General features: G+C 32.6%; 1 protein-coding gene across 5 annotated transcripts; it reads left to right on the top strand.

Annotated features, from left to right (window-relative positions):
• Positions 1-8,443: 8,443 nt before the first annotated feature.
• LOC126716621 (putative disease resistance protein RGA3) lies at positions 8,444-18,790 on the top strand. Of its 5 annotated transcripts, none has more exons than XM_050417530.1 (9): positions 8,444-11,478; positions 11,813-11,977; positions 12,409-12,497; positions 12,892-13,185; positions 14,599-14,753; positions 15,545-16,019; positions 16,313-16,602; positions 17,909-17,988; positions 18,090-18,790. In XM_050417530.1, the coding sequence occupies exon 1, from the start codon at positions 8,579-8,581 to the stop codon at positions 11,447-11,449; it is 2,871 nt and encodes a 956-aa protein (XP_050273487.1). In that variant the 5' UTR covers positions 8,444-8,578; the 3' UTR covers positions 11,450-11,478; positions 11,813-11,977; positions 12,409-12,497; positions 12,892-13,185; positions 14,599-14,753; positions 15,545-16,019; positions 16,313-16,602; positions 17,909-17,988; positions 18,090-18,790. The 5 variants fall into 5 exon arrangements, with proteins under 5 accessions (XP_050273487.1, XP_050273489.1, XP_050273488.1 ...); XM_050417532.1 differs by having other exon boundaries at positions 16,313-16,613; XM_050417531.1 differs by having other exon boundaries at positions 14,599-14,783.
• Positions 18,791-19,611: the final 821 nt, after the last annotated feature.

Here is a 19,611-nt window from a genome sequence, read left to right as displayed (position 1 = left end):
AAAAATTAATTTCCATTTTCTTAGGTCCTTGTAAAAACGTTCCCTAATGTGCTAGGCCCAATCTAACCTATTATTGGACCAAGTAAACTTAAATTTGGTCCACCAAAACCCAAATTTTAAAGGACAACTATTCAAGACAATCACTAATGGTATGTTTGGATTAAGAGGGAGGGAGGGGGAGTAAGTAAAGTTTCTCCAAAATTAATCTTTTTTTCAGCAAACTCTACTCTACTCCCCTCCACTCCCCCTCTTTCCCACCTTAATCCAAACGGCCATAAGTGCTTAAGGCTATAATTTGTGAAATAGGCCTAACGACCATTTTTCCACAATCAATAGAAATTGTTTAAAATCTCCCACTAGAAACACATTGGGCCCACAAAAAGCCTAAAATGATCTCGCACTGTCTAAAGCCTATTTTGAAAATGTGGCCTTCAATTTAGAAAGAAATTTGATGAATTTTCATTATTAGTAAGAGTCTGTTTGGATACCGCTTATTTTACTGAAAACTGAAAACTTATTACCGAAAGTATTGTAGCAAAATAATTTATAAGCTAGCTGATTTTTTGGGCTGAAAGTACTGTAGCTTCAGCTGAATAGTAATGTGAACAGTAATGTGAACAATACAAAATAATTCATCTGTGTTTTTCATTTTTTTGTGGGGTTCGTGAACAGTAATATCAGACCCAGGTAATTTTCAACCAAAGGCACAAAACATGGACGCAAAACGCTATCCAAACACTCGCTAAGTGTCAAATTGGGTTCATGTGTCTTTAATTTTCTTTGGGTCCCATGATGATGGACAAAGAAAAAGAAAAAGAAACAGAAAAAGAAAAATAGTCTAAAATAAATAATGTTTATTTTATTTACTTTAGTTTAACTAAAGTCTTGTATAAAATCTATACAGAACTGTTTGGGTCCCATTATTAGTTTAACTAAGTGTCAAACAGTTCTATATAGATTTTATAAAAGACTTTAGTTAAGCTAACAATATAAAGACTTTAGTTCTGTATAGATTTATTTCTTTGGGTCCCATTTTTAGTTTGTTTTTTTTCTTTTTGGAGTGGGGGAGGGGAAAGCAAATGGGAAGATGTGATTCGAACTATAAATATGAGATATTAGAAAGAATGCCATTAGCAGTGTATTAACTTGAACCCTCAGTCCCAATGCACGAAAAGATTAGGAAACAAAGAATTTGTTTGATAGTTTACCTTGTACATACAAAATTAACTCTAACGCATGTGAGTTTATCCCTAAACCGGAATAGTAGTGCCCTTAATTTGGAATAGATGCAACATAGGGCTGTTACCAAACAAACTGCTTTTTTGAAAGACCCCTACAAAATTTGGACCACAATCCCACACGAGGCATCTTCTGGTTCAGGTTCACACATGAGCTTGCTTGAGAAAGACAAATAATACATGGAATATAATGCCAAAACTCAACTGGTTAGGTAATATGCTGTGCTTTTTCTCAGTTTCTACAATAAGTGGCAAACCACGGTCTTACCCAAATCATCTTCTTGTTCACATTTGACCTCGATTGGGAAATACAAATACATGGGATATAATGCCAAAACTTAATTAGTCGTCTACTAGTTAGGTAAGCTGTGCTTTTCTGGACTACTTAGCAAGGCATGGTCCTACCCAATTTATTCTTCAACAATTTCTTTGTCATTTGTTAACATTGTTATAGCCAATTTATTCTAACATTTGACATGTCTACAAGTTTTAATACAACATTTTTTGTTAGATAAATAACCTTGAGAATGGTTTTTTTTTCTTTGTGTATGTGAAGTGAAAAGCTAGAACATTCAACATTGAGAAGCTTAAAATTTGTCAATTTATCATTATATCCGTAGACATTATTATAAAAAAAGCATACTCTTACGTTTTGAACATTTCTTCATGTTCCGTTAGCATTGTCCTACCCAATTTATTCTAGCACTTTGACATGTCTATGGGTAGAAAATTGTTTTTTACTTGTACTCTAAAACTAACTAAAGTAAATCATGGTTTTCAAACCCGGACCGTTCATTGAACCGTAAAAGGGAGAGGTTCAAGGTTTTTAAGGTCGAACCGAGGTCGAATCGGGGTCAAACCGTGATGACGTCATAATTAATTTAATAATTATTTTAAATATATATAAAAACATTAAATTAATAAAAAATAAAAAAAAAATTAACTAAATTAGTCTAATTTACTTTCAAGACAGCCAACAGACATACACAAATGCATTCACAGGCTGAGAAAAAGGCAAAGCTTAGTAAATTATTAGTTTGAAGTATCTATATATAATATATTCATTTGCATAGCCCTAGCTAGATCTCAAGAGAGTGGGCTTGTAATGAAATCTTCATCCAAGTACTTTCATGCACATGCATTACAGGTATATCCAGATTGCAGCTCAGACATGCACGAGCTACAAAGTACTATTACTGCTTCTATTACAAAAGCACAAAAAGACCTTACTCTTACTAATTAACTATACTAACACAAAGGTAAAACATACATAACTAATAATTAATTAAGCAACCATAGATAGAGTACTGCCGTACTGGTACTAGTACTGCTTCTCTTACCAAAATTCACACCCCAATGTAGTCCAAACTAGCCAATGTAGTCCATAAAACTTAAAAGTACAAAGTAAAAATACATAAACAAGCCTCCAAGTTACAGTACACAACTACACATTGTTTCTTACAAAAATACATAAAACTTAGTTCTAAAAAACAATAATAAAACTTCAAACTCCAAGTTACACACTGTGTCTTACAAAAAGACATAGAAATTATCTCTAAAATACAAAATAGAACTTTAACGTTCAAACAGAATTATTATGATCATAAATCATCAATGTCATGAAAGTTATCATGCTCGTCATCATTCCCTGGAAATCCAGGAGGAGGGCCAATAGGTTGTCCAAATGTTCCCAAATCAATTCCTTCAACCTCACTACTATCATTTATAGATTCTACACACAAGTTTGAACAAAATAAAAAGAAAAATTATTATAATGTTTATACAAGTTTGAAAAAAATAAAAGAAAAATCACTATAGGTTATCAAATTGTTTACATATAAACTAACCTTCAATATTAGAAGAAGCCTCTACATTTGCTGGATATGTACCCTCTTCATAAATTACATAGACAACAAAGCTACGACTCCCAAACTGAAAACAACTCACAGTAGGATACATGACAGAAAAGAAAATTTTATTGTAATTATTGATTGCCCTAAAATTAATAAATTTCCATTTTCAACAAAGAGTTAAATGTTATAGGCAACGAAGCAACAATGCAAGAACTCTGCCGATAAACTATGAACTTCTAGATGTAATTATGGATTCCTCTAAAATTAACAAATTCCCTTTTTCAACAATGTTTTTAAATGCTAAAGACATCAAAGCAAGAATGCCAGAACTACAAAGACATCCTAATCTTGTGACGAGACTGCATTAATAGTTAGGAAGCAACTCATACCGCTAAGATTATACAATGGAAGAATAAACCTTAATCAGATTATAATTTCTGCAATTTCTGCATTACTAAGAATACAGTTTCAGACAACACGAACACAAATTTGAACAGAAACATTTCTCATTAGTAAAACTGTGATCACAAACTCACCCAAATTCGGCTTTCAAGCCCCCCAGTAACATAAACCCCCACTTTCAAAAACAAAAAATCCCAGAATTTCTCATTTCTCATTAATCAAAGAATTATCCAATTTTATGAATGAAAAATAAAATGTAGTAATGGAATTAAAGAAGAAGAAAATGGAAATGACCTCTTCAACGGCCTTTTCTCGAAGAGAGGCAGAGAGTGAGCTGCGACGGCTGAGCTACGATGAGCGACGAATGAGCTGCGATGAGTGTGCGATCTTGGCTGAGCTGGGATCTGGGCTGAGCTGCGACGTCGACGACAGAGAGAGGCAGAGACGAGAGAGTGATTGAGAGAGTGGGCTGAGCTGAGCTGCAACGGCAACGTCGACGTCGACGTCGACGACAGAGAGAGGCAGAGATGACAGAGTGATTGAGAGTGGGCTGCGCTGAGCTGCTACGACGACGGCGACGTCAACGACAGAGGGAGGCAGAGACGAGAGAGTGATTGAGATTTGAGAGAGTGAGGAAGAGGCAGAGAGTGAGGGTTTCGTTTAAGGGATTGAGGGTTATTCAATCAAAAAGCCCAAACGATGCCGTATTGAAAAAAAAAAAAAAAAAAAAAAAAAAGGGGACGAAACGGCGCCGTTTTAAGCTAAAACAAGGCATCCCGTTTGAACCGTTCGAACCGGTCACAGTTCACAGAACTGGACGGTCGGACCGCGGTCTGGACGGTTCTATGCTTTTTTTGCATGGAACGATTCTTCACCTTAAATGGACTGTAGATGTGAACGGTTCGAGAGTTTTACGGTCCAACCGTACGGTCCAGTCCGGGTTTAAATTCCATGAAGTAAATAGCTAGATACCTACAATAGAACGTTATTAATTCAACAACTAAAACAAACACGAAAGGAAAAAATGGAAAGGAAAAAGAATGATCAAAGTTTTCAATCCATGTACTGTATTTTCCCATAAAAAAATGATCATTACTTTGTAAAAATGGCGAAATTCATTTTTCTTGGATGGGGGTTGAGGAGAAGAGACCAAAAAGATTAGTAACTTGACTTTCAAAACATGCTGTTAGCAGTGTACTAACTTGAACCCAAGTGCACGAAAAGATTAGTAAACAAAGAATTTGTCTGATAGTTTACTATTTACAAAATTAACTCTAATGCAAGTGAGTTTATCCATAACCTAGAATAGGAGTGTCCTTAATTTGGAACAGATGCAACTTATGGCTGTTACCAAACAAACTGCTTCTTGAAAGACTGCTACAAAATTTGGACCGCAATCCCACACGAGGCATTGTCCAATGCCACAGAGAGGAGGCAGCCGCCAAGAATGATGCCTTTTAGTTAAAAATTATATCAAACTAGTTGTGGGTCCCATGTTTTTCGTGTGATAATATTTTTAAGGTGGTCTCATTAATTTTTTTTTTCAATTTAAATAATTTAATAAATAATAATGTAATTTATAATCATATTTTAATTTATTATAGGAGACAATGACAAATGTAATATATATATATATATATATAATTTATATCATTCCAAAATTAAATAATACAATTTTTCTCTAAAATTTAAAAGGTAAGTTAGTGAAAATATTATTTTTTTTTTATAAAAGTTATTTATAATATTTTGTGTATCATCAAAAAGTATATAAAATTTGGAAATTATTCTTTTATTTTTAAATTAACAAACTTTCTCAAAACCATTTTTTTTTACCATAGAATCAAAAACACTGAGAAATGTATCTAAAAAATTAATAAAACTCAACAACAATACAATTAAATTAACAAAAAAAGAAAGGGAAAAATAAAAGATTGTAACTCTTTTTCCTTTTAAAAAAACCAAGAGTACAATTTCAAAGGGGAAAAAAGTAGAGAATTTTTTTTTTTGGAAAAGGAGAAGTGTTGTGTTAATGTTTTCATAATCTAATCTAACATGTGAAAAATAAATAGATAAATAAATAAGTTTAACCACAAATTTGAATTTTTTTTCTTAAAAATCTCAAAGAATACGCTAATAAAATAAGGAAGATAAAGAACAATATAAAATATTTGTAAATGCTTACATCTAAGAACATCATATAACAAAAACATAACAATTTGCTACTAATTAATTTGTTAAACAAAATATTTACAAGCAATGAAAGGAAATTGCATAAAGACCATTGTCTTCAAATACATTAACTGTTCTTCATCAGTTTATCTAGACTATCCTATTGTTTTCTAAATAAACTAAAACTTGACAGCAACACAAAATATGACAAATAATAATATGATTTTTCCCCAAATCAAATCAACAACAAACACTATTCATTAAAAGTATTTAGTTAAGTAAATAAAATGATAAAAAAGATATTTACATCAAGGAACACATATGAATTAGTCAATAATATGAAAATGAGGATTACAAACCTCTAGTAGGAAGACAGTTATTAGGTTGTATCTTTTCTACCATCAATGATTAAGCAAGACTTGTGAATATCTTTGTATAGACATTTTAATATACATATATATATTACTCATTGATTTCATTTTTCAATTATAAACAACCAATGGAAGAGTTCTAAAAGACACAAATATTCATCAATCCAAGGTAGAGATGCAAGAAAAATAAAATAAAATAACCCAAAAAAAAAATGAGAGAGAAAGAGAGAACCTTTTTTGTATGTTAAAAATATGAATAGAATGAGAGTGTGACAAATTTATAGTAAGAGAATGAGAATAAAAAAAAGTAAAATAAAGGAAGATTAAGGCGAAAAATAATATTTAAAGTAAAAACCACCCAAGAGGAATATACATAGACAACACTTATGTATTAATTTTCCATTGATTTAATATTTAGTTATAACATCAAAATTAAAGTAGATGAATATGTAAAGTTAAAACCGCTTAAAATGAATTTGTAAAGCCAATATATATATATATATATATAATATTGTAAAAAATTAAATGAAAAAAAAATATGAAAAAGATTAATTATGAGATCATTGACGTGACGGATGAGGTGGCTCAATAAGAGTGTAACAATAATGAATGCTACGCTTAAGCTTTTAGATATATATATTATTTTATTAATTAAAAATTATATTATGTTCAATTCCTTTTAGTTCCCCCCCCCCCCCCTTCATTTTAGGGGGAAAAAAAATACAAACACTAGTTTAAGTACCAATGTCTCTTTCTTCTTTTTTCTCCTTATATTTATTAGTTTTTTTTTTTTTGGGTCATATTTAACATTTTAAGTATATATTCATAAAAATATACAAAATAAATTAATTTAGTAAAACCTTTTTTTCTTTTCTAAAATCAAACCTTATTCAGTAAACGCCTTTTTGATCATGTATTTAGAGATTTAGGGATATAGGAATACATAGTTTTTTTTTTTTTTTTTTTTTTTTTTTTTTTTTTTTCAATCAGATGAAAAGATGCTGTGATTTTATAGTTAAAACTTAAAATTTTAGGACATGCTCTACTCAAGTAGTCATTCCATAAATAAATAATTTTCATTTAGCATTTGTCATTACTCATTATAATATTTCTCTTATTTATAAATCAATTTAGTTTTTTTTTTTTTTTTTCTCTGGGCTACATAGCAAACTATTCTTCTTGCTTACTAACGAAGCATCTTCTGGTTGACATATGTTGCTTGAGAAAGACAAATAGTACATGGAATATAATGCCAAAACACAATTAGTAGTCAAAAATTTTAGGTTAGGTACTTAGGTTAGGTAATATGCTATGCTTTTTCTCAGTTTCTGGATCAAGTGGCAAACCACAGTCTAACCCAAATGATCTTCTTGTTCACATATATGACCTTGATATAATTAGTCGTCTACTGCCTACAAGTTAGGTAAGCTGTGCTTTTCTGGACTACACGACAAGGCACGGTCCTATCAAATATATTCTTCAACAATTTATTCTAGCATTTGACATGTCTACAGGTATTAATATAACATTTTTGTTAGAGATACCACCATTAATAACATATTCAAACCATGATAGAAACAACATCATCCTTACCTTATAAGGCTCACTATTGTACACCTAGATTTTTTGTTTTTGGCTATTCTGACTATTGTTTTCTTTTGCTGCTTAAAGTGGAGGATTAGGTTTTTTTGTTTTTGTCTTCAAAAAAAGAAAAAAACAAAAAAGAAAAAAAAAAAAAAAAACAAAGTTTTTTTTTTTTTTTTGCCATTTATTCTCAAAAAATGTTTTTTTTGTTTTTGTTTTTTATCACTTTATTAAATTATTTTCATATATACTTCCTCTTAAGGACCCACTTCTTATACATTGCAATATCAGAGAAGGTGTATGAAACACAAAAGAAGAAGTCTTTGAATTTTCTAAGAACCATATTGGAGATTGCGGTCAAACATTTCACATTGCAAAATCTTAAAAGATTGAACTTTCCAAGCAAAACTTCACCTATTAAACTGGGCCCTTATAAAAGATTCGGGCTTAATGTGAATTCGTGATTTTATTTTTTATTTTTTAGGTAAATAGTGAATTCATAATTCATGTTGTTGGAACAAAAAATAGTAAACAATAAATATAGAATCACAAAATATTTTAAAATGTTGAAATGACAAGCTGTCAATATAATTAATAAAATAATATCAATAATAGTACAAATTAGAACCAATAATAATGTAATAAATTGTAATCAGAGCATCATCAAATGAATCAAAAAAAAAAAAAAAAAGGGAAAGAGAAGTATAGAATAGTTCATGATAAAAAAGATCATGACTTCTAAGTTCTAACCAAAATAATAATAATTTATTACAGCACAAAGAATAGTGGAGTCAAGTGGGCCAGATAATAAGCGAGAGCAGGGCTAACTTAAAAGATCAACTGGCTACATCATTTTCGGACTTTAATCTCCTCTTTGGTCACTTCTTTCATCAAGCAGTTGCATTTGCTCTTTCAGTACTCTTGTGTTAACCAAACAAATTTCCATTTCCAACTTCCAACTATGGCTTGGGCTCTTGTTTCTACTATCAAGGACCAGCTTAGTTCTTTCATTGCTTCAGAGTTCTCGTCGATTGCAAATGTCAAGGGAGAAGTGCAAAAGCTTGAAAGCAAATTCCACACCATCCAAGCAATGCTCAAAGATGCAGAGAAACGACAAGTGAAGGAGGAAGCTGTGAAGCTTTGGTTAGATAAACTCAAAGACGTATCCTACCAGGTGGACGATGTGTTGGATGAGTGGAACACTGCCATGATCAAAGAAAAGATTGAGAAACAACAAAAAGATGAAGAAGAAAAGGCTGAAACTAGTGCTGCTAAGAAGAGGAAGGTATGGCTTCCCATCTCAATTCCTAATCTTTTTCAGCATCGTGTTATTGCTCGTAAGATAAAAGAACTTAATGAAAAATTAGATGAGATTAACAAAGAGAGGGAGATGTTCGGGTTTGAATTGAGTAGGGCCATTGAAGAAGTAGTTGAGAGACCAAAAACTACTTCCTTTGTTGATGTGTCTAAAATTCTTGGTCGTGATGAGGTTAGGAAGGATCTAGTGAGCATCCTACTGGGTGAGGGTAATCAAAAAGAAGAAAGAAGCCCTTATGTCATTTCTTTAGTGGGCATGGGTGGTATTGGAAAAACTACTCTTGCTCAACTAGCCTATAACGAAGTGAAGACCCATTTTGATATGAAAGTGTGGGTTTGTGTTTCTAACTCTTTCAATAAGTACAAGATTGCCATGGAAATCCTTGAATCTATTCAATATAAATCCCCCAATATGACTGCATCGCAAAGTTCATTGGAATCTGAAATCCTGGAATTTCTTGAATCTCAATCCCCTAACATGACTGCATTGCAAACTCTATTGGAAACAATTTGTAGAAAAGTTGAGGGAAAGAAGTTTTTTCTTGTCTTAGATGATGTGTGGAATGAAGACTCCACAATGTGGGAGCCATTCAAACTTGCACTCAATTGTGTTGCTAATGGCAGTAGAATTCTAGTCACTACACGTAAAACTAGAGTTGCAGAGATAATGGAAAGTGTGAGCATTATTAATTTGAAGGAATTGTCAAAAGAAGATTGTTGGTTGGTGTTTAGTAAAATAGCATTTTTTGATAGGGATTCTAATCAACGTGAGCAACTAGAAGGTCTTGGTAGGCAAATAGTAGAAAAATGCAAAGGCTTGCCACTTGCTGCGAAGACTCTAGGGAGTCTCATGCGCTTCAAGAGAAGTATACAAGAATGGAAGAGTGTTCTGGATAGCAATTTGTGGGAATTGGAAGATGCGGAAATAAAAAATATTTTTGCACCATTGTTATTTAGTTATTATGATTTATCGTCACCATTGAGACGATGCTTCTCATTTTGTGCTGTTTTTCCGAAAGGTTATGTCTTTTCTATCAATGAGTTGATATTTATGTGGATAGCACAAGGATATATCAAGTCAAATGCAAATATGGAGATAGAAATCATGGCGAGAGACTACTTTGAAAACTTAGCCATACGCTCTTTATTCCAAGATTTTGAGAAAGATAAGGATGATGGCAAGATAATAAGGTGTAAAATGCATGACATAGTGCATGACGTTGCACAATTAATGTCAAAAAATGAATGCTTCACAATCAATAGTGACATAAATTTGGGATCAGATTATAAAAATGCTCGCCATTTGCAATTAAAAATTCTCAAAGAAGCCCAAATTCCTGAGTCAATTTATAGTGCAAGCAATCTACGCACCCTCATTCTTGTATTTCAAGGTGATTATAACTTATCTACCCTATTCCAACATTTTGGATGTTTACGGACATTAACTTTGAATTTTGAATATGGTGATATGTTGAAGGAACTTCCAGATGTAGTGGAAAATTTCATACATTTAAGGTATCTCTATTTACATAAATATGATGACAATTTGCCTGAAACCATTTGTAATCTATGTAATTTACAATATTTGAAGGTTACAATTGGTCGTAGGTTCAAGAAATTACCACAGGGGATGAGTAAACTAATTAACTTAAGACATCTTATTTTGGATGAAAATGGTTATATTTTTGAACCGATAGATTTTCCAAGAGGGATTGGTAAATTGACTTCTCTTAGAACATTAAGCCATTTCAACATAAGTGCTAAGAATAATAGTACAGGATGTAAACTCGGAGAATTAAAAAATTTGAACTATCTTTCAGGGAGTCTTAAAATAAGAGGGCTTGGGAATGTGGTGGATGCATGTGAGGCCAAGAATGCACAGCTCAATAAGAAAATAGGCCTCCATACTCTAGATCTAAATTTTCACAGAGAGAATGATATGAGAATGGGGAATGATGATGAATTAGTTCTGAATGCTTTAGAGACACCTCCAGAGTTAGAGAAATTATCAATTTTTTGGTATGAGGGCACCACAATTTCTTTTAATTCGACAATGCTCTTGACCAAATTGAAAACGCTTTATCTCAAAGGCTGCATAAAGTTAGAGTCATTGTCTTCTCTATGGAAACTGACATTCCTTGAATTATTAACGATAACGAATGCACATAGCTTGAAAAAGGTCGGTGTTGAATTTTTGGGAATAGAATCTGAAAACAAGAAAGACAACAAAATAAAAATATTCCCAAATTTGAGATATCTATGCTTTATGGAATTGTACGAGTGGGAAGAATGGACTGGAAATGAAGGGACGAGAGAAGCAGGGGAAAACGAAGAAGACTGTTTTGATATAATGCCATGTCTTGAAGAGTTAAAAATTCTATGGTGCCCAAAGTTAAACTCATTACCGAACTTCCTTGGTTCAACTGGATTGAAGAAATTGGAGATCCAAGGCAATCAAATTCTCAGCAAAAGAGGACTGACCCAAGATTTCCCATATCCCAGGAATCAAGATTAACTAAGTATGTGCAAGGACACGGTTCGAAGGTAACTTCTTCATTTATTTTACCAAAAATTTCAATTAGAGATTCTAATTTTTCTGCCACAACTTTCCACGGAAAAAAAATTACTAAGGTTGAGATTTATCAAATTCTCAGTAATTTTGAATTAGAGTGATTCATTGCTGTGTATATGCATAAGTAGCATAACATGTAGTTGCTTAGATTCAGTTATCTTGTGATGTATCTAAAATTTTTTGATGGGTTCAAAATATATGTTAGGTTTTATATTTTGTTGGCATTAATTCGTGTCAAATTTCTTTGTAATTTGCTCGTTGTATCATTGTAATCATGTTTGAGTGGGTCCAATGTACATTGAATAGGTTCTAGAGCTTAAAGTGCAAGTTAGACTTTCTGGACTATGGGTCCACCAACTTTATGGAGCTATCCGGCGAGTTTAAATTCTGTTATTTCAGAGAAGTCGCCTGGACCAATGCCGGACCAAGGGTCGATCGACTTCTCCTTAGCACATCTGGTGTAATCGTGTGGTATTGTGATATCTACTTTACTGCTTTGGTGTTTTTATTAGTTTCCTATCCATTCCATGCAATCAATGCTTGTGTTAATTGGCTAATTGCATTCACAATTTGGCTTAATTGTTAAGTTAGCATAAAACAGGTCGCAGTTATTTTATTTAGGGAGAGTTAATCAATATTTGATTAGTGTTTTAAATTTGGGACCCTCAAAATATCCACAAATCAATTTTTTTTAAAGGTTGGATATTTTTGTTAGAATAATCAAATGAACATATCACTAAATCTGACTTATCTGCATATAGAAAAACAACTACAGTGCCTGCGAAATTCTAATTTGTTTTCTGTTTAATGTATATAGGTCTTGCTCATTTTCTTGATTTCGGCTGTGTATAAAACTATACTCAATTAACTCATATGCATTTCTTTTGGGCATGTAAATTCAGTATTACGAAGAAGAGTATGACAAAGAATTGGATGCTGGAAAAGTTCATTCTCTACTTGATTTAACGTAGCAAGTCTGATCCAGTCACAGGTAAATTCTTCCACTTCTGCTTCATCTTCATCTTTTATCAGAGCTAAATGTCAATTAATTATCTACTTATCTCTCAAAAGTTCTCTAAAAAAGAAATTAATCAAAACTGGGAGAGAAATTTTTTGGATTCTGGCCAAAATCACAAAGACTAACATGAATGGTACAATCTGGTATGCCTACTATTTGCAACATTACAAGTTAATGTGAATGTGTGTGAGGTTATCAATTTGAAAAAGACAAACGTTGCAGAATGGATGTTACTAAAATTTTACTAGTGGATTTTTATTATTTTCATATGGCCTTGGTTTTTTTTTTTTTTTTAATTTATATAATATTGAATTTTCCTGTGTCTAAACGTAATTCCGTCCTGCACGGTTTGGTGTTATACATTTAGGAGAGTGATGAATACAAAGGCGTGCAGATTTCTTGTCTTAGTGATTGAAGAATTTCATGACAAGGAAGAGGGGGAGGAGGAGGATGTTACTAGTTACCACTAGGTGTGGAGGGATTCAGATGAGAAATGCTTGCTTTTCCTTTTACCATTGGTAGTTTCCCAATTTGGAATGACATTCAAAAATGGAAACAACTGAATTAGTCACCAATATGTGCAAGGAAAAAAGAAGAAGAAGGCAATGAAGCCATACTACTATTATTTGCTCTGGGCTGTTCAATTCTGATTCACCAATAGGTAACTTTTTATTCTTCTTTTTCATCTTCAAATGCTATTGCATTTGCTTTTCAAATCAAGGTCAACAACTTTTGTATCCAACCCTTAAGGGCCTGGGAATGTTTTGGTCTCATTCAATCAGAACATCGTGCAAAATGTTCTGCACACATTTGGTCTCTGTCAATCTTAACATCATGCAAAAGATGTCATGTACACAAGTACCATTACTTTTTAAAAAAAAACATGGTGCAAAATCCCCGTTATAACTTCAAAGATTATGCAAACAAGCTTAACCTTTAATCTTGTTTTCTTTGTAGTCCATTTGATTTGGTTACATCTGAAATCTGTAATTTTGAATGTTTGAATCCTTTTTTTCATTTTAGTTACCCAATTTGGAATGACATTCAAACATGGATATACCTGATTAGTCACCAATATGTACAAGGGAAAAAAAAGGAGGCAATGAAGCCATATTATATTACAATTGTTCACTCTGGTAGTGTTTCATGGCATGGGATAGTGCAAAGTGGGGGAAGCATATGAAGATATTACAAATACTTTGGATCAAGTAATAATCACAGAACAACATTCCTGGTAGTCAATAAATTTTGTTATTGGTTTGTTTTGACTTCTTTGCTTTTTATTTCAGCCATGTCACTCAAGGAATTTCCTGCAATCGGGTTTATTTCCTTCAAAATATAGGAAATTACAGAAGACTAGATAATATGTAGTCAATTCCATTTTTTTTTTTTTAATCTCTTAACTAGTAGTCAAGTTTCCAATCAAAATGCACCACCACATTGTATCTATGATTTCCTTTACTAAAATTCAAAATATTGCAATCTGAATTTTTAATTATTAGTCACAGAATAATTATAATTAACAATAAGGCCAAACCATATAAAGACTACAAGTTTGATTTACTTGGGCCTATGGCGAAAAACTAAAACGAAGATATTGCATAAAAAAAAATTTGCTTAGTTACATCAATGCAAATTATCTGACATGAATATATTACTTGCTTAGCATTTGACTAATTAGCCTTCAGAAGCACTTTAGCTTACCTTGATATATTTTCTAACTATTGAAAATAAAGTTTCTTAAAGCGGGGCTGTAATCTCATATTGATTCTTTTTTAGTCAATTAATTATAACTTGGAGCATTGTATATTTTCTAAAGAAAGAATAAAATTTAGTGAAAATGGCAATTGGCTTTCAATTTTTGCTTTTACAAAATCTATAAAGGAAAATTGGGTAATGCAAAACAATCCATAGCCAACAAACACTATTAGCTATTTTTTATGGAGTTAGTGATCCTAGAAGTTGCTCTTGTGTATGTTCAGTACTACAAAACAATCTTTCATGCAAATCTTGATTAAATGGTTTTATGCTATCAGTGTATTCTCTCATTCCTTTAACTTGTTTATTATTGCAGGTTTATCTCAAAACTATGGTCCATATGCGTAAGCTCAGCTTGCTTAAGAGGGAATGGTTATGCAAATGACTGAAATTTTATTTTATGGCACCATAATTCGGAGAACAGGAGGTGTTGGTGGCACCTTTGAGACTGTTTACAGCATTCAGGATTCAGTAATCTACTAAAAAGCTTCCCTGCCTTTAGTAACTTTAAGATTTAACTTTATATAGCTGCATCTAACTTGTGTTAAAGAGTACTCTTGTCTTCTCTGTAGGAAATTTTGAGTACCCTCAAATGCTTTTGTGGCTGGACCTCCTAAAATCATTGACAATGTCATATCTAGCTCATCTCCTAGTGTAATCTAGTATTAAATCTCAAAACCATCTTCATCTATTTGTCACTCATGATTCAGATCATCAACAAAGTCTTTTAGTTTTAACAATTAGTATTGGACCAATAGATTAACATATACCAAATGGACAGATTTTTTCCATATTGTTCTTTCAATTGCTGATTTATTTCAATCTCGCACAGTTTGGAATTTTGTTAAATATTGTTGAACTTCCTTTTGCCTCAACTCAAAATAATGCTACAATGCAATAATGGTCTTACATCTAGCATACTGAAAACTTACTACGATATTTAATTTGGAGTACTCCTTAATGAGAATTTGCTAACCTTTCTGAGTGGGGAATTAAAATGCCAGATTGATCTTGGGATGAGTTTGAGCTTACAACTATGATTTATGTTTTCTAGAATAGGGCAATAGAAGAGAATTTTGCTGATTAATTTCAATTGAACGAATTATTTTGATGTTATAGCAAATGAATTTCTGTTGGATTTGCAGTAGTAAACCTATTATTAAATTTTTTTATTTCTCAAGCTTTGCTCTTAAGTTTAGTGTGGTTTTTTTTTCTTCCTTCTCTCTGTGGAAGTTACAACCTTGTTTGTTGAACTTATACAGTCTAAACTTATTGGAGAAGGGTAGTTTATGCCTCCTTTGGAGAAGCTTCCATTGCTCAAATCATTAACAATAAAGTTCTTTTATGGTTTGAAAAAGGTGGGTGTTGAATTTCTCAGAATAGAATCCAAAAACAAGAAAGATGACATACTATTCCCAAATTTTAAAACTCTCTTGTTTGTCAATTTGGGTGAGTGGGAAGAATGGATTGGGATTGGAGAAATGAAGGCAGCAGAGGAACACTGGCATAGCATTATCATGCCATGTCTTCAAGTGTTGAGAATCTCCAACTGCCCGAAGTTAAAGTCACTACCGGACTTCCTTTGTACAACTCCGTTGAAGGATTTGGAGATTGATCGCAGTCCGATTCTCAGCCAAAGTTGCCAAAGAGGGATAGGAGAGGATTGGCTTAAGATTTCCCACATCCCAAACATCCAGATTGATTTTGAGCGTGTGTAAGGATACGATTCATTGACAGGTAACTTATTCTACTTCTTTTTATCCTTAGGCTTCTTCTTTTCTTTTGAAAAAAGAAAAAGAATTAAATATTATCATTTTCAACCAAAAGAACACACTAGCAATATTCTAATCCTAATTTATTGATGTATAGTGTATACACATAACTCACATAGCATGTGGTTGCTTAGATTTGGCTATCGTGTGATGTAGAGAGAGAGAGAGAGAGAGAGAGAACTCCAACTCCAATTACTGATAAATATTTATAAGACTAATCTCAAATAATTCATATGGTTTTCTTTTGTGCATAACTAGCTCTCTTAGTAGCTCAATGGCTTGGATACTTGTTACAAGTATGGAAGCTTAGGTGTGAGTTCTGTTGAGAGAAAGAGAGCGAAGGTTTTCTTCTGGGCATGTAGGCGGAGGATGACAAAGAAGAGTATGGTGAAGAAGAGCATCACGAAGCAGAGGTTCCTGAATTTCAGCTAAAGGACACAGCTGAAATTGTGTGTGCGTGCATGCGTGTGAATGAACATCCTTCCTCAGCAAAGTTCATTCTCGGCGTGATTAAGTCACCAATGGTTCAATCTTATGCACTCTATTGTGTAAGTTTTAGGTATACGTATTTTTTAACAACTTCTGAACACTTAATTCCTTCATACTATGATTCTAGCATTTTCTCGTATCAATTATAAGCTCAATGAACTTTTATATGGAAGTAACTAGAAAACAGGTCCTCTTTTAGGTACCGTCTAGATTGATTCAAACCTCACAAAGATAAATCTGTTGTTTTAAAATATTTACTTCTGTAACTGTTAATCCTCAGCTCATGTAAATATTGAAGCTGTACCGTCTTGTGGCCAAGTGAATGTCAATTTATGTTTTCCACTGTTACACTTCAAGCTCTATTTATTGACCCTCTAACCTTAGTTTTGAATCAAGAACAGTTCAAAAAATTGGTTACAATTTGCATAGAATTGATAATCAAGATAGTGGCATGATCATTTTTATGATGTAACTATATATGCTAGTATAATGCTTGCTTGGAAGCTGATGATATGGTACCATTTGTTTAACATTATTTCTGCTCCTGTCCAATGCGTATTCAGATTGCAGTCGCTGGTTGAAAGGTGTCGGTCTCTTCATAATCATTGTCTGATTGTTTACTATGTACAAAATTAACTCTAATGCAAGTGAGTTTATCCATAACCTGGAATAGGAGTGCCCTTAATTTGGAACAGATGCAACTTATGGCTGTTACCAAACAAACTGCTTCTTTGAAACTACAAACTTTGGATGGCAATCCCACACGAGGCATTGTTCAATGCCACAAAGAGGAGGCACCCGCCAAGAATGATGCCTTTTAGTTTAAAAATTATATCAAATTATTTTATTAATTAAAATTTATATTATGTTCAATTCCTTTTAGTTTTACCTCCCTCAATTTAGGGGGTGGGGGGGGGGAAATACAAATACTAGTTTAAGTACCATTGTCTCTTTTTTCTTTTTCTTTTTTTTTCCCCTTATATTATTAGTTTTTTTTTTTTTTTGGGGTCATATTTAACATTTTAAGTACATATTTATAAAAATATTAAAAGTAAATCAATTTAGTAAAACCTTTTTTTCTTTTCTAAAATCAAACCTTATTCAGTAAATGCTTTTTTGATAATGTATTTAGAGAATTAGGGATAAAGGAATACATAGTTTTTTTTTTTTTAGATGAAAAGATGCTGTGATTTTATAGTTAAATCTTAAAATTTTAGGACATGTTCTACTCAAGTTGTCATTCCATAAATAAATAAATAATTTTCATGTAGCATTTGTCATTGCTCGTTATAATATTTCTTTTATTTTACATTGTATAAATTATGACATTTTAAAAGTGACATTTTTGTATATTATATATTTTAGGTTTGGCTTGGCTCCAGGTGGTTCCATCCATTAAGGTTGGAGTCTGACAGCCTAAATACGGACGGGTAGTTATTTGAAAGGTATGTAATGGCATAATTGTTTTGTATAATTAAGCATTTGCTTTTGTTAAATTGTATTTGTTTTTTCTTCTGATCTTAAATAAGCTAAGATAATATTGCAGGTGAACGAAGTGGTAGTGTTAGAGTGTAAATAATCTCCAATCAGCTAGTGGTGAATGCATGTTTAATTGGGTTCATATACCTTGTCGATTCTCCTTAACGGTTCATGCTTAATTGGGTTCGAGAAGGGTCTTAGCTATCTGAGATTAAGGGATTAAGCTTGGGAAGGAGAAGGACCAATTACATGGCGTAATAAAATGCCCAAAGGAGTAGTTTTTTTCTCTGGACTACATAGCAAACTACGCTTCTTGTTTACTAAGGAATTAAGCATCTTCTGGTTGACATATGATCTTGCCTGAGAAAGACAAATAATATATTCCACATGGAATATAATGCCAAAACTCAACTAGTAGTCTACTTAGGTTAAGTGGTAAACCAAAGTCTTTTTTTTTTTTTTTTTTTGCTGAATGAAAAATGTGCAGGGGGCGACCAACGTGCTAAACCACGGTCTTACCCAAATGATCTTCTTATTCACATATATGACCTTGATAAAATTAGTTGTCTATTGCCTACTGGTTAGGTATGCTGTGCTTTTCTAGACTACGCGGCAAGGCACGGTTCTACCCAATTTATTCTTTAACAATTTGTTCTAGCATTTGACATGTCTGCAGGTATTTATATAACATTTTTGTTAGAGATACCAACATTAATAACATATTCGAACCATGATAGAAATAATATCATCCTTACCTTATAAGCCTCATTATTAATATCACTTTTTGTTTTGGCTTTACTAACTATTGTTTTCTTTTGCTGCTTAAAGTGGAGGATTATAATTTTTTTTATTAACTTACTAATTTATTTGCATCTATTCTTCCTTTTAAAGACTCACTTTTTCTAGGTTCACTATATTTTTGTTAACTTTCAGTAAATAATCAAATAAGTTTTTCAATTATTGCTCCTTACATTGCAATACCAGGGAAGCTACTGGGTGAAACAGAAGTTGTTGAACTTTCTAAGAACCATACAAGTCATTATTAGCGTCAGATTGGTTTCAAATTTCTTTTTTTTTTCTTTTTCTTTTTTCAGGGTCCCATCATGAAGGACAAAAAAGAAAAAAGAAAAAAAAGAACTATAGTCCAAAATAAATAAATTTTATGACTTGGTCAAATTTATATTCATTTTGAAGCCTTATAATGGAATAAGTAGCACTCAAAATTTTTAAAGGTAGTCCTACACACAGATGTTTCAGTGAGCAAAGCATCAATGGAATTCACTATCTAAGAAATTTGAGGGCCAACTCTGGTCAATGAAGTCCACACCAGACTAGAGTAGAAAATATTCTACAAATTAATAAAGAACTTACTTTGTGATGATACTGAAAACAATACCACCAATGAGCCGCACGCTCCTCACTCGATCGCAAATGGCACCTGCACAACGAAAAGGAATAACCTAGCAGAGAGCACCGGTGTGGTACCGGCCGAATACCCTCCGAAGGTCAAGTTAGAACTATTCTCACTGCTCTAGAGTGCTAGAGAGGGTAAAATTACGCGTACCTTGGATCACGAGGGTGTTAAGGTT

Source organism: Quercus robur, chromosome 3 (assembly GCF_932294415.1).
Source record: "Quercus robur chromosome 3, dhQueRobu3.1, whole genome shotgun sequence".
NCBI lineage: Eukaryota > Viridiplantae > Streptophyta > Magnoliopsida > Fagales > Fagaceae > Quercus > Quercus robur.
This window is presented reverse-complemented; position numbering and strand designations above follow the sequence as displayed.

Coding starts and splice junctions, on each gene's coding strand:
- LOC126716621 (XM_050417533.1), top strand. CDS start 8,579: ATGGCTTGGGCTCTTGTTTCTACTATCAAGGACCAGCTTAGTTCTTTC.